Here is a 15047-nt window from a genome sequence, read left to right on the forward strand (position 1 = left end):
CACACAGTTTTTTTTTTTCGTCAGAGGTGCGAAACTCCGTACCCCCATAATCCCCTATTAACCCCTTCTCCCCAAAACATTGTGTTACAAGTGTATGTATAGCGCCAGTCGAAGTATTGTAATTATGCCTACCCATGTTCACGATCTGTTGTAAATATATGTATATATGATTGTAAATATATATTTGTGTTTTTTTATGAATGTATGCGTAGTTTAGCACAAACTTGTATGTATATATATATATATATATATATATATATATATATATATATATATATATATATATATATGTGTGTGTGTGTGTGTGTGTGTGTGTGTGCCGCTAGTTTCCTCTATGGATAATGGAGTTTGTATGCCCCATAGTGCACAAGAGGGGTGTCTAAACGAGCACTGTATGTATAAAATGATGTAAAGAGTTTTTTTGAGTTTGAAGTTAATAAAATTCTCTTTGTATCAGTCCGAGACTGCTATCTGTGCGAGAGTGCTGCTGTAATTGGACTTTCCGTTTACCGGGCACAGGTTCGTCCAAATAAACAGTTAAATCCCAACACGAAGTCTCCTGTCTTCGGCCACGTCACGACCCCGTGACAATATGTAACACGAGAGAATACATGCTAAGTACACTTTGTTTAACAAAACATTTGTATCAAAAATAAAGAAATAAAATAAGTAACTAAAATAGGTAATAATAAAGCAAAAACGTAAGATCACAAGTGCTTCTAAACAAATGCATGTCAGGTCATTATCCGCAAGGAAAAATGCATATATCCAGCTATAATGATATTAGAGCTTTCTTACCATTATTATGCTTGCTCAAAAAGTTGAAAATACATGACACTCAAGAATTAGTGTACAGGTCATTTATTTGTATGCATAAACACTATGCTGACAGAGGCAATTACGCAAATAAAGCACTCCAAGACAGAATTTTCTCAGGACTGTCACTGGTTGCTTCACGGTGATCGTGCACGAGTGAAAAGAACGACCTACGTAATAAGTTAAGACTAGACGGGAAGGCAACCTTGAAACACAAAAGCAGTGAAGGAGAAAAACAAGTATTTAACAACTGCAAACTTATAAATATTGGCGTCAGATCAGCACAGAAGGCATACTTTTCAGTTAATTTGGGGCATACAGCTTATCTTAGTGTGTCGATGTCTTACGAGAGGTTGACGCCGGCACAAGTTTTGCTGGAATTCCCATTCAAACTATCGGCTGGCAACTGTCGAAGGTGGATGCGCAGCCTTATTCGTGCGTACCTCTCAGTGAGCATTCTGTGTATACCCTCCTTGTGCTCCGTGCATACACACAGGCTGCGGCGTTGTGCCTTTGCTTAGGTATGCTGTAAGTGAACGAAGCGGCGACTTCATCGTGATTATTTTATCCGTACACCAAGAGTTGATGGCCGTAAAGTGCTCTTCATAGTCTTTCAGGGCTTTCATCACTCCACTGCTCGGATATATAAGGTTGTCTCCGTCCGAAACACACTCTTTCAGTGATGTCAGTGAAGCATACTCGTCGCACGCAGTCCCACCCAGTCAAAAAAAATCAATGGGTCCAATTGGACAAATACCAATTGCTACGAATTGGTTCTCGACCAATTGGAATTTCGCCACCAGTTGGGAGCGTACCAATTATATCCAATTGGTAGACCAGTTTACGTCCAATTGGTGAACCATTTGGACAGTGCCGGTGGCCAATTGGTTTTCCAATTATATTTAACTGGACGTAACCGAATCTTAATTGGTGCCCAGCTTTCTTTTCACTGCAACCAGTTAAAGCTAACTGGTGTCCAATTGGTCAACCAATTCTAGATAACTGGTGTCCACCTATTCAACCAGTCAATGTAAATTGGCGTCCAAATGGTTATCCAGTTAAAGCCAACTGGTTATCCAATAGCAGCTGATTGGCGCCCAATTGGTTAACCAGTTGAACACGTATGGTGATCCAGTTAAAGCCAACTGGTGCTCAACTGTTTAGCCAGTTGAACACATATGGTCATCCAATTAAAGATACTGGAGTGCAATTGGTCAACCAGTCAATGACAATTGGTGTTCAAATGGTTAACCAGTTGAAAACATGTGGTGATCCAGTTCATGCCAACTGGTGCCAACAGGTCATCCAATTGAAGCTGATTGGTGCGCCATTGGTCAGCCAGTCAAACACATAATGATCCAGTTAAAGCCAACCGGTTAACCAGCTCACGTGAATTGGTGTCCAACTGGTTAACCAGTTGAAAACGTATGGTCCCCCAGTTAGAGTGAACTGGCACCCAACAGGTCATCCAATAGAAGCTGACTGGTGCCCAAATGGTTAACCAGTTGAAAACATGTGGTGATCCAGTTCAAGCCAACTGGTGCCAACAGGTCATCCAATTGAAGCTGATTGGTGCGCCATTGGTCAGCCAGTTGAATGTACATGGTCATCCAGTTAGAGCTGGCTGGTGTGCAACTGGTCAACCATTTGAAGTGAACTTCTAGCTTGGTCTAGCTTGAACCTAACATTCTTCCATTACAAATTGGTGTTTGGCTGAAATACATGGGCAAAGAGCACACCAAATTGTTAAAGCAAAAATGTTCATCCTGACCAAAATGATCCGGTATGCTTGGTCGTGAGTGATGTGTATTGCACATGCATAAAATAAAAACCATAAAATGAAGGTACTTGATTTACAATAATTTATTACTTGTACAAGTATTGCAAAAGTTGACTGGAAAATGACTAGACCAAATTTGCAGGCACGGCTTACTCTTGACCTTGGAATTTGCTGGCCTTATTCACAGCTTTCCTGTGGCTTAAGGTTGTCCTTCTCCCTGAAAGTGTTGAAAAATACACAAGTGCATGAAAGTTACAAGTTCACATCGCTAATGTTACATATACACATGATGCAACGACATTGTGGTGCTTGAACCACACTACGACTTCAAGGCATGAGAGCTGGCCCTTTGCAACATTTTCAATGGTAGCCTGCTGCAGAACTATCCTTAGAAATGGACCTGTCAGAATATTAGGGATAGGTAATGACATTGCTTATTGCTGTAGGCAGAGTGTGTATCATATTTACGCAAATCTAGGCCAATAGTCTTTCTCAAACTCAAATACTGTCGGGTTGGTTTATATTTGAGTACTTAAAAAATTGTTACAGTTGAGTGATAGCAGTAATTGTTTCCACCAGCATAATAACCATGGATTGATCATGCCATCAAGGCTCATAAGCTTGTTGATTCAAGGTGCACCCCGCAACTCTAGGTGTGGCCAGTAGCATGCTGTACTGTGCAAAATATTTCACATTTTCATTTGGACGCACCGGCTGGCCATCGATTAAGACTTAAGCACATGTGGCGATGGCTGCAAATGTGATAGCAGCCACTGACAAACATGAGAGTGCAACGGATTGCCGACAGCCCTATTGCACTAGGCATTTTCGACTACCTGTTTAGCAGCATGTAAGGCACAGCGCCATTTAAACTTACTGCATACTGCTAATATGCAACAACCCAAATGCGTTGGTGCCATGGTGGAATAGCTAAAACCGCCTTAACTGCACAAAAAAGCATAGCCGCCACATTGGCCCAAAATGATGCACGCAACACCCGCTTATTGTCAGAAGTGAACGCTTACGCACAAGAAAATGTTACTGCACAGACACTGACATAGTAAACAAGCACGGAAAGGGGTCCCAGTGCAGTAATATTGTGACCATACATAGCAGGCTACACATTGTAGCAGGCGCCGGGTTTCAAGAGAACAGCACTGTTCAGCAGAGAATCATTGTACACACAAACACACACAGGAGAAAGCTGGACGAGTTGTCTGCTTTGCTGCCATATCAAACTATTTTGCAATCTCCTTTATGGCTCTATATATATATCTGGGTTCTACTGTATGTGTTTTGAGTTTTTTGCATACTGTAAACGTTTTCCTGCTGGGTCTACATTTGAGGTAACATTTTCTTTTCTTTTTTCTGGCTTCAAACCTTAGGGGGTCAGCCTAGAATTTGGGCCTGCTCAGATGTGAGTAAAGTGCTAACTTGATGTGCTAGGAGCTCAAGACTAGTTTTTACCACATGATCTCACACATACTTCACAGGTGTGAGTAAATGCACTGGCATGGCATTTAATCAGTATGATGCTTTGAACACTTTTTTTTACAAGGCTGCATGTCATTTAAAACTACATACAAGAACCTTCCTGAAATTCATCAAAACACATTTACAACTGCATCTCACCGTTTTGCCATCCTCTCAAGGTCTGCCAGCTTCTCCACCACAAAATGGTTTAGCTGCTTGAGTGCAGCAGGCACAAGGTTTTCAGGAATACCTTGGCGCTGCAGTCGCCGTCTGTAACAATCTAAAACAAAAGGTTCACAGGGCATCACTAACTGGCAAGAAGAAACAGTTCTTAAACAAAAATGGAGTCTATAAGAATATGGTCTGAGGCAGAATGAACAAAGACAGTCTACACCAAAATATCTTAAAAAGCATGGACACTTACCCCGCATCACTTCCACTTTCCAAGGCGTCAGTGGAGTTTTTGCAGGCCGATCCGGAAATCGTGGACACCGCTTTCCTGCAAGACACAAATGAACAGTGGTTAACTATAATACTGCTACTTCTAGTTCACAGCGCTAAAAAAAATTATGGCAGCTTCGCATTAGTGGTGCCAAGCCTGAAGAAACAGCGGAGCGGGGCAGCCTTCCTTGTTGCTCCTTTTAATTTCTCGGTTTCTTTCTTGCTCTTTCTTCCCTTCCTTTCTCTCTCTACTGATTACTTCCTCTATCTATGTCTCTCACTCTCTTCCTGTTTCTCTTTGTCTTGCTCTCTGCTTTTCTATCTCTTTCTCCGAGTCTAGTCTTTCGATCATTTTATGCCTTTACTCCTCTTAGTTCTCTTTCTTCCTCTCCCATGTTTGACATGCTCCACTCCGTCAAGCAGTTTTCATTTAACACTTGCACCTGCTGAACTTGCATTGGGGATTGGCCAATTCCTGTGGCACATACCCACCTAGGAATTTCTTTGCCTTGAACAGAATAAGGCTAGCCTAAAGAGCTTTGTCGTTATAAAAAAAAAAATCTATAGAACAGCAACATACCTTGCAAAGAGCGGTTTTTCAGCTGCTCCTTTGGCCAAATTCCAAGAAGCAGGTCTTTCACAAAAAGAGAATCCTTTTGATGGCCCTGGATGTGACTCCACGCACAAGAATTTATTCGAAGGCCACTGCCAATGTCCACCTGCATCAGAGGAATGTATTGCAAAAAAAAAATCATAACAACCATCTGAAAAAGCAGCATTTACAGTTAAGCAAGCACAAAAAAAATTTCACCTACAACGACAACTGTATGCAAAACTAAAAATTCCTGAAGCTGCCCTTTAGATATGCACATTACCGTGGCATTCTCTTTTCTTGGGCAATCATCTGGTGGCGGTGTTGTCTCCCTTGGAATCACATCCATGTCAATATCTATGAGCTCCATCCTTGAGTGCTCCGGTTTGCTCTTAATTGAGCACGCAGCTCTACTGTTGCCTGCACCATCAACATGAAGCGAGGCTCACTACAAACAGCAGAACTCAAGTCACTTTAAGAAGACAGCATTGTCAGCAATCAACATTCAAAACATATGAGTTTCAATATCAAGGCTCTCACCCAAAATATAGCTACATCAAAGAAATTGTACCAAATGCAAGTATTGTATTAACTTGAGTTTTTTTCTTTTTTTTTTTTTTTTGTAACTAACAATTTGAGAATGCACCTCATATTAGATGTGAAACCAGGCTACACATAAAACAGCAATTTTATTATTTTGTTTCAAAGCACCTTCAAAGAGCATTCTAAGTGACAATGGACGTGTTGGATCTATGCAATGTTTTGCACATGCAACCACTGCCTGGTAAAACATGAAGAAAATGCAAAAGGATTTGCTTAACAATAAAACAATAAACTGTCCAAAGATATTCGAAAATCATAGGCAGTGGCATCAAGGCGTAAATGAGCATATAGTTGTTGGGTGATGAAGAAGTGCGACAAATTCTTTCATGCTCCGCTGACTTGAAAAGCCTTTTGTGGTCCTATGCAAGGTCGTCACCACTGGTCAGAAGAGAAGCTCTCCAACATAGGATGGCGAGCTCATGTTATAACTGCAATACCCTATATTTTTTTGTAATTTTCTTAAATAAGCAAACTCGCTCCTTATCGTAAGAATGTGTAAACATGGTAGTATGCACAAACATCACTTCGTTCGATTTTGTGGTTTGAAATTGTAAGGAATAGCTTTAAATTTAAGGAAGCCCATAATTCCCCCCCCCTGAAATTTCAGTTTGGCATGTGTATAAACGCGCATACAAATGCATGCATAAACATACATAAAGCATAGCTGAGTGCCCCCTCCCCCCCAAACCTGAAAAAAAAAAAAAAAAATGTGTGACCATGCTACTGGCATACAAATTACAAATAAGTCTACGTACATAGCAGCCACAGAAGCCACAAAACTACGAAAAGCCGAATTCCATACCTTTGCCTTCATCTAAGGCTGTCAGAATTTTTTCCTGCAGCCTCACATTAAGCCGCCTCAGCTCCATGGCCTCCTTTTCTAATGTGTTATTCTTGTTTTGGAGCTGCTCTATTTTTTTGCTCTTTCTATCCATCAGTTGTTCAAGCCTCTGTAGCTTGTTCTTGAGCTCACTGACTAGGCTGCCCCTATCGTCATAGGTCTCCCTCTTTTTTTGTTTCTTTGTAGCTGTTTCCTCCTTTCGGCAGATGTCATCCTTTTTTCTCTTCAGCATGTCCAAGAGCTCCTGTTTTGGGCCAGAGGGCTTTTTCACGGGACGCTGTACACAAACAAAAAAATGTCTTATGAGGCTGTTTAAGTTGTGCAATGCATAAAGAATGATATGGCACTGCATAAACAAGTACCTCTGGCTGGACATCATCTTCATCCTCACTTCCGCCGTCAGGTGAATAAGCCATTTTTTCAAACCTAGGCCTCTGCCGGCTTCCTCCCTCCCCCTCCAAGTCGTCTTCAGATTCTGGAAAATATTGAGGTCGTACACATTGAAAAATGTTACGAGGAAATAATTTCATTATAAGCCATGGATGTGCGACTAGGCTGCACTGCAAGTATAAAGAAAAACACAGAAGAGTGACAACAGATTAAGTGGGAAGGAATATTATGCTAAGTGTACACTTAAATAAGCCTTCTACTTATATGAAAGGATCCTTGAAATTTCCGGTAGTCTTTGTTTCAATATTAAAAAAGTTCATGCTCTATATGCATGTAAGCCTTAAACAGAAGCAGGGAGAATATATATGTGCGTAGTATCACAACCATAAAACATGTGCTCATTAACTGTCTTTGCATAAGACTACTGTATATACTGTATAACTGAGCTCTAGATGTTTGCGTATATGCATTTGTGTAAGGAGAGGTCAAATACGCAATATATACATATATATATACACGCAAATCCTGGTTCCTTTTTTTTTTTTATTTCGGGGAGGGGGGATCTGACTGCTATGGTGAAGATAATGAATTAATGATTATTGCATGAACACAGATGATCAAAAATAATTATTTTATTTGACCTACATAATAGTTGAATGCACTTATGGAAGGGCGCCGCTATGAAGACTACTACAAAGAACGCAGTTTTACAGACTGAGCGCAAGCATCAACTAGCCTTATTATTCACTACGCATGAAAATAAGACCACTTGACGGTTGCACTCGTTCTGTTAAACTCTGTCCTGTGTTCTTTGTAGTCTGTTCTTTGTAGTCTATGCTTGTTTCTGGTGTATCACTGACTGATCAATAAATTCTCTTGCTGTCACAGCCTGAATTTAATTTATGAAATTACCTGCCACAAACATGTAGTATCACCTAGTTTGCGGGAACGAGTCCAGAGGTGGCTTCTCTGGGTTCTCCACACAGTGTGGAACAATGTCTTCATTCTAGCGCCTGCGCAATTTTTCAACTCCACTTAATACGAACAATTTTATAGTCCCATTCGAGTTCGAATTAACGAGCTTTTACTGTATTCTGAAAACATAAAGGCAGCTGGGAAGGACTCAACAAGTTTGCCACGTGCCGTACGCTGGAAGCTTCGCAGACAATAGCGTCAAAAGTTGGAGGAGAGGGGTCTATGATCTGGATCAGTGCATACATTTTAAGGAATATTATCGAGTTGTGCTGTACCGCATGAAGAATAGAAAGAAAGGCGATCCCTTAGATATCCATCTCACTTAGCAACAAGTTTTAGGCATATTAATTGCATTTGCAAGAGCGCAAAAGACAGTTGAGTATATATAGTAATTTTTATACACTAGCTTCATTAGGCCTATTTATAAATAACGGAAGTTGCAAGACTATATTTGAACTACGCTCATTTCAAGACAAAATTATGTTTCATTAATCAAATTATACCTGCCGACCGACCGCACGCACCGGATAGCATCAACGATAGGCATATGCGCACCGCGGAACACAAAAATGCACTTAATGTTGAACTTGACAAGGCAAAATAAATGTGTGCCAGGGTCGCAAACGAAGAGCTTACCTCCCAAAGCTAGGATCCGAGCCCGGTAGTAATCAGAGGTCCCGTCCGGATCGGTCCACTTTACAGAATAGAAGAACTTGGACTTGAAGTCCTTCGCGTGCTCTGGTTTGAAGTTTTCGATGTCGCCAACATCCACAATCGCAAGTTTCCGATCGTCTTCGTAACGTACTTTAGCGTGCGTGATCATTCTGCAGTACACTGTGCCGTTAGTGCACGAAAAAAACACAAAGAGGATACGCAGCCGAATGATCACTTCGCAGGATCGCACGCAAATCTGCGGCCAGCGGTCAGACTGCCGTTGCACGTGCTGAATGTAAACGTACGCGCGAGCCGCGAGCTCGTACTTCAAGCCGACTGGCAGATACAGGTTTCCACGTAAACACATCGTGCTACATAGACGCATATGACTTCAATATTAATATGTCCATTTTATTTAGGTTTTATGAGTATATATTGGTTTACCAGATGTACAGATATTACAGTAATAAATGAAATATTGAAATACGAAACTGGACATCTTTTGTGACGCTGACCAGTCAGGATGTGCCATGGTTGCCGTTGTGCTGAAGTGGTGTTCGGTTGTGCGCTCAACAACAATCTGAGGAGCATCCACACGTGCACCAACAAATCGTCTAATGCGGTCATAATGTATCAACTTCCAAAGAGAAAGAAGAGAGGCCCATATAAACGATATATCAACCATGGATCGGACTTTGTGCTACCGAGAAGTACTGAGAGGGGTTGCCAACAGCGTGTAAGTTTACCTTTGTTTTTGTTCTAACGCCTTCAATTGGCGCTGGTGTTCAAGACTCACACGAGACTGCATGTCTTGGTTCGCATAACACGCCTAGCGTATTAACAACAGTTTGTGTGGGCGAACAACCTGCGTTTGTCCGCACATGTAGTTGCCGAGGGTGAACGTAAATATTGACGGCAGATATCGCTCGCTTGGCGGTACCGAACCACGCTGTAAATTACTGTTTAGTGAACAACTGGTAGTGAGCAAACTGGTATTGCTGCGACATTTGAGTACAAATAAAGCGGCTGTGAATGGCAGCCGCTATTTGAGCGGGTCATTGTAACCGATTTTAACATTGACTTAAAATTTTTTTTAACAAATCTCTAATAGGGCATTGAAAGCAGTTGTAGCAGTTCAGTACATTGCATCTGTTAGAACATTTAAAGCGGACTTTTCTGTCTGAATTCACGGCTTACGTAAAATGGTAACAATGTTCGCAGGAGTTTTGCGAATATCTTGCCTACAGGTTAGTTATATTTTACATTAATGCGTAATTAATCGATTTTGCGTGCCTTGGGTTTGTTATTAGCAAAATTGTGATGTCACTTGTCATTGCTGAGTCAGTCATTGAGTTAAGTTTTTGTCTAAGTAAACCCAATATTATTATTAGCATTGGGTTTAAATGCAACAAACCCAATGAGAACTGATGCTGTCATTCTCAAAAACAAACAAAAACCTTTCTCTATTACGATACATTAGATAGGAGCTTACACAGTAAAGCTTCGACTTAAGGCGTGCACATATGTCTAAGATACTTCTTCGCATTCAGGAGGTGCCTATGGACACATCCTCGTCTGATGATGAAGCAGCAGGACAAGCTTCAGTCTCGACAGATATAAATGGCATACTTCGAACTGATACGTTGAGTAGTGAGGATGAACAGGTGAGGTAGTATGTTCGAGACGTTAAGTGCATTTTTATTAATAAGCTGTTTTCTTGCAGGAAACTTCAAGCGATGCTTGTAGCACAGCAGCCTCCAGGGTGACATCTGCTCCGGTCAGTCCCACTACTCCAGAACTGCAAGCAACCAATGATAGGCCACAGCATGCCAACCCGATGGTTTCCCATGACACATTGCTAAATGATGAAGAGGTATGCACACATATCTATATTTATGTGGGTATTTTTTTGTATAACAGAAGTGGTTGTTCGGAGTATTTAGTAATATGCGGTGACATCGCAGAGGCATGACAGCACTTGTGCCTGTTGTGTCTCCATATGTGGTGTCATTGCAGATTTTGCACTAAAAATCGAACATGGCTTTGTCACACGTCGAGGTGGTGCCGATCTCTGACGAGTTCCCTTTTCTCTTGGTTTCATCGTTTTTGTGTTTTCTCTGCTCTATTTGTTTTGCAGCTGTCCATGTCTGATGAGGATGGTTCAGAGCAACATGATCCTGGAGAGCTGCCTTCAGAAGATGACATGGTAGGTCCATCGGAAGTTGCAAAAATTACACAAACATGGCTGATGTCATTAACTGCTGGGGGATCACTTAGCTTGTTTAGGCATTGGAAATGCAGAATTTATGAACGGTAAGAGCTCACTGAAAACGAAGACACAATGAAGGCTCACACACACACAGCGCTATGTTTGTGAAAGCAGTGCAGGGAGGGGGATGACAAGGGGGCAAGAACATGTGCCCCTTTATCATTGTGCATCATGACCTTGAGCACCTTCTTGTTTTTCTTCAAATGCGTGGCTTACTGTCAGTGTAATCACAAGTGCACGGAGGGAGGGGGGTACATGGCGGCATCCCGCGGCGGCCACGGTAACTATATGCAGCAAATCAGCCAACCGTCATGGACGTGGGTATGTGGCACAGAAATTGGGATATATGGCATCATTTGTCGAGAAAAGAGGGATCGATTTCTAGCTGACTTGGATAATTAATTGTGAAGTCTCAGTCGAGTGCTGCCATTTTGAACAATTATTTCTTTTCTCCTTTCAGCAGCAAATGCCTAACAGTCCCACGGGGCCGAGTCATGGTGGCAAGTCGCAGTTTGGAGAGTTATTTACTGATGTTATCACTGAAAGAGTGGTTTTGTCCAGAGGTGACATTCTCCTCATGGTGCTGAAGCACGCTGTGAAAAATAATTTGTCATTCACTGGGCTGACCAGCATGTTGGACCTTATTAACAGAATTTTCGAACATCCAATATTGCCTGATTCACGGTACCAGCTCTCCAAACTTTTGAGCAAAACTGGCACAACCATGACATATTATTGTTTTTGCCCCAAATGCTTCACACATATAGAAAATGCTGAAACAAATGCCTCTTTTCAGTGCATACAGTGTGGGCACAGAACGAGTGTTTCCAGTCTATCTGATATGCCTTTTTTTGTGACTCTTGATGTGGAATCACAGTTGCAAAGATTGTTGAAAGACTGTGCACTCCTTGACCTAACAAAGCCACTTCACCATGATGGCTCACTGGGTGATCTATGTGATGGTGAAATGTACCACAAATTCGCAGCTTCAACACAGCAGTGTGGGCCCAGAATCACCTTCACCCTAAATGCCGATGGCACACCGCTGTTCAAATCAAGTGGCACGTCCATTTGGCCTATTCAGTTAATTGTTAATGAGATCCCAGCTGAACAGAGAATGTCAAAACTCGTCCTTGCGGCATTGTGGTTTTGGAAGGAGAAACCAAATATGGAGCTTTTTCAGAACACATTTGTAAAGGAAATGAGCCACCTCAGTGAAAATGGCTTTGTGTTGGAGCGGAAGGGTCAACTGCAGACATACAAAGCTTATTGCATTTGTTGTGCAGTTGACTCTGTTGCCAGGGCACCTATGCAAGGTGTCACACAATTTAATGGTTATTTCGGATGTAACTGGTGTCTGCAGAAAGGTGAACGAGCTGGTGGTTCTACTAAGTACCCTGTTCAACCATTGAACCCCACTGAGCGCACTGAAAGCCAGATGGTCGAAGATATGATGACTGCAGTTAGGGAAGGTGTGACTGTTAATGGTGTTAAAACAGCATCTCCGTTGATCGGCCTGCCCTATTTTAATATCGTATCAGGCTTTGTCCCTGACTACATGCACTGTATTTTACTCGGTGTAGCACGGCAGTTTTTAGACTTGTGGTTTGAGTCATCAGGTTATGCCTACTCCCTCAGTCGCAAGCAAAACATGGTCGATGAGAGGCTTTTGGCTATCAGGCCACCGAGAGACGTGAAAAGATTGCCGCGAGCAACAAAAGAGCGGAGATGGTGGAAAGCTAAAGAGCTGGAGAATTGGATACTATATTACAGCATCCCAGTGCTCCATGGTATTCTGGAGAGAAGATACCTTGAGCATTGGGCATGCTTGGTGGAAGCTTTACATATTATGCTGCAGCGCAGTATCGAAACTGCTGAAGTTAACAGAGCAGAGAAACTCTTGTTAGAGTTTCATGTGCGCTCAGAAATGCTTTTTGGAAAAGCTTTCATGACATATAACATGCACCAGCTGACACATATTGTCAAGAGTATCCACGACTGGGGACCCCTGTGGGCACATTCCGCATTTCCATTTGAATCGGGAAATGGGAGCCTCAAAGAGGCCATCAAAGCTGCAAATGGAATTCCACACCAGCTGTGTAGAGTTCTGCAGATTGAAAACACTGTAATGGAGCTGCAGGATCTGACTGCCAGCCCTAGCGTGGTGCTGTATTGCAATTCTTTTGATGCCAAGGTCACTCACAAAAGCAAAAGCAGCAGTGATGGCACCCGTTTTTTTGGAAGTGGTTCTTGTATTCCACCAGCCTGTTCATCACCTGAGCAAGAAATTCTGCCACCCTCTGTAAAGTACAGAAGAATGATGGTAAACGGTTCAATCCTGACAGACTGCTTGTACGCGTCAAAGAAAAAGACTAATACTTCAGTTGTTCAACTCTTGGATGGATCATTTGCCATTATTGAAAAGATCATTTCAAGTGGTGATAACACATGCATATGTGTCTGGAAACTTCGGTGCCGACCAGTAAAGTATGACTTGGTGACCGTTAACCATGTGCACAAAGTGTTATTCAAACAGTCTCCTACAGTAATTATTCAGCCTCTAGAAATAAGAAGTGTTAGTGTATTAATCAATGTGGAAAATGTTTCATATGTATGTGCACCTCCCAGCACTCTTTCTCTGTAGTCTTCTTCGACAATTCTATGTTCCCTAATTCATCATCATCATCATCATCATTGATTGATATTTGGGGTTCAACGTCCCAAAACCACCATATGATTATGAGACGCCGTAGTGGAGGGCTCCGGAAATTTCGACCACCTGGGGTTCTTGAACGTGCACCCAAATCTGAGCACACGGGCCTACAGCATTTTCGCCTCCATCGAAAATGCAGCCGCCGCAGCCGGGATTTGATCCCGCGACCTGCGGGTCAGCAGCTGAGTACCTTAGTCACTAGACCACCGCGGCGGGGCATCATCATCATTCTCAGCCTGTGTTAGTCCACTGCAGGTTGAAGGCCTCTCCCAATGATCTCCAGTTTACCATATCCTGTGCGAGCTAATTCCATTTTATTCCTGGGAACCTCCGAATTATGTCGCTCTGTCTAACTCCCTGCCTTCCCCAACTGTGTTGACCATCGCTTGGTAACCATTCTGTTGCTCTTATTGTTCACCAGTTGTCTGGTGAACACTTTTCTCTTTAATGATAGTGGCAGATTTCCTGACATTATTTGAGAGTGCCTGACGAATGTGCTCCAGCCCATTACAAGACCAGCCCAGGTCCATTTTTTTCGCTTGATGTCAGCTAGGACATCTGCAACTCCTGTCTGTTCTCTTAGCCATGCTACCATCCTCCGGTCTCTCATTGTTATTCCTACCATTCTACGTTTCATTGCACGCTGCGTGGTCCTCAGCTTTCGCTCTAGCTGTTTCATTATTCTCCATGGTTTATCACCATACATCCGAATTGGCAGTATGCCATGGTTGTATACTTTTCTCTTTAATGATAGTGGCAGATTTCCTGACATTATTTGAGAGTGCCTGACGAATGTGCTCCAGCCCATTCTTATTCTTCAGTGAATTTCTTTTTTGTGGTTAGGTTCTCCCATGAGTAGTTGTCCTAGGTATACATATTCTTGTGTACTCTCGAATGTATCGTTTTCGATCGTAAATTCTTTCTGTTTTGCCAGGCCATTCAAAATTAAGCAAGCTATTTTAGGTGTTTTAGCCCTTTTTGAGTAAGCCATAGGTGTAATCACTAAGAGATTATGGGGCACTGCTTTCTCCATTTGCTCATTTTCCTTGGAAGAGTGCTAGTGATAGTGCAAAACAACTGGTGCATTTGTTTGCATAAGCAGGTACAGTGGCTGCTCATTGTACTCTTGATACATATATAATGAAAGCCATGCTTCTGTGGCATCATTATGTGAAATAATAGCACTACAAGCTGGGTTTGTGCACATGAGCAGCATTGCAGCTCTAGTGACACTGGTGTGAGTGACCGTACATTGAAACTTGGTGCGAACACGACATCTCGCAGGACGAGGACACAGTATGAGCGCCGCCTAACAATTGAACTTTATTGAAACTAAATTAAACGTAGGAAAAACTAAGATCATGCATGCTCAGAAACTGCAGGTCACGTAAAGGAAATTGCTAACCAGCAAATTTTACGGAAATCCATTGACCTCTTAAAATTGTCTGAGTTGCCTAAATGCAAGCACGTCATGGCCAGTGTGCAGTGGGTATTCGGCAC

The 15047-nt window shown here is 42.2% G+C and overlaps 2 protein-coding genes across 4 annotated transcripts; one reads left to right on the forward strand and one right to left on the reverse strand.

The window, feature by feature from the left end:
* Positions 1-2655: 2655 nt before the first annotated feature.
* LOC119175077 (uncharacterized) lies at positions 2656-8950 on the reverse strand. Its single transcript, XM_037426288.2, has 8 exons — positions 8548-8950; positions 6909-7021; positions 6508-6823; positions 5386-5522; positions 5091-5229; positions 4494-4568; positions 4229-4349; positions 2656-2813 (listed from the first exon to the last, which is right to left on the reverse strand). The coding sequence occupies exons 1-8, from the start codon at positions 8948-8950 to the stop codon at positions 2774-2776; spliced, it is 1344 nt and encodes a 447-aa protein (XP_037282185.1). The 3' UTR covers positions 2656-2773.
* A 138-nt stretch (positions 8951-9088) lies between these two features.
* On the forward strand, positions 9089-13928 carry LOC142814167 (uncharacterized). 3 transcript variants are annotated; one of them, XM_075892161.1, is made up of 5 exons: positions 9089-9301; positions 10116-10229; positions 10289-10438; positions 10703-10771; positions 11295-13928. In XM_075892161.1, exons 1-5 carry the CDS (start codon positions 9089-9091, stop codon positions 13476-13478), a joined length of 2730 nt encoding a protein of 909 aa, XP_075748276.1. In that variant the 3' UTR covers positions 13479-13928. The 3 variants fall into 3 exon arrangements, with proteins under 3 accessions (XP_075748276.1, XP_075748277.1, XP_075748278.1); XM_075892162.1 differs by having other exon boundaries at positions 11298-13928; XM_075892163.1 differs by lacking the exon at positions 11295-13928 and having other exon boundaries at positions 10703-11019.
* The last annotated feature ends 1119 nt before the right edge of the window (positions 13929-15047 follow it).

Source organism: Rhipicephalus microplus, chromosome 4 (assembly GCF_043290135.1).
Source record: "Rhipicephalus microplus isolate Deutch F79 chromosome 4, USDA_Rmic, whole genome shotgun sequence".
NCBI classification, from domain to species: domain Eukaryota; kingdom Metazoa; phylum Arthropoda; class Arachnida; order Ixodida; family Ixodidae; genus Rhipicephalus; species Rhipicephalus microplus.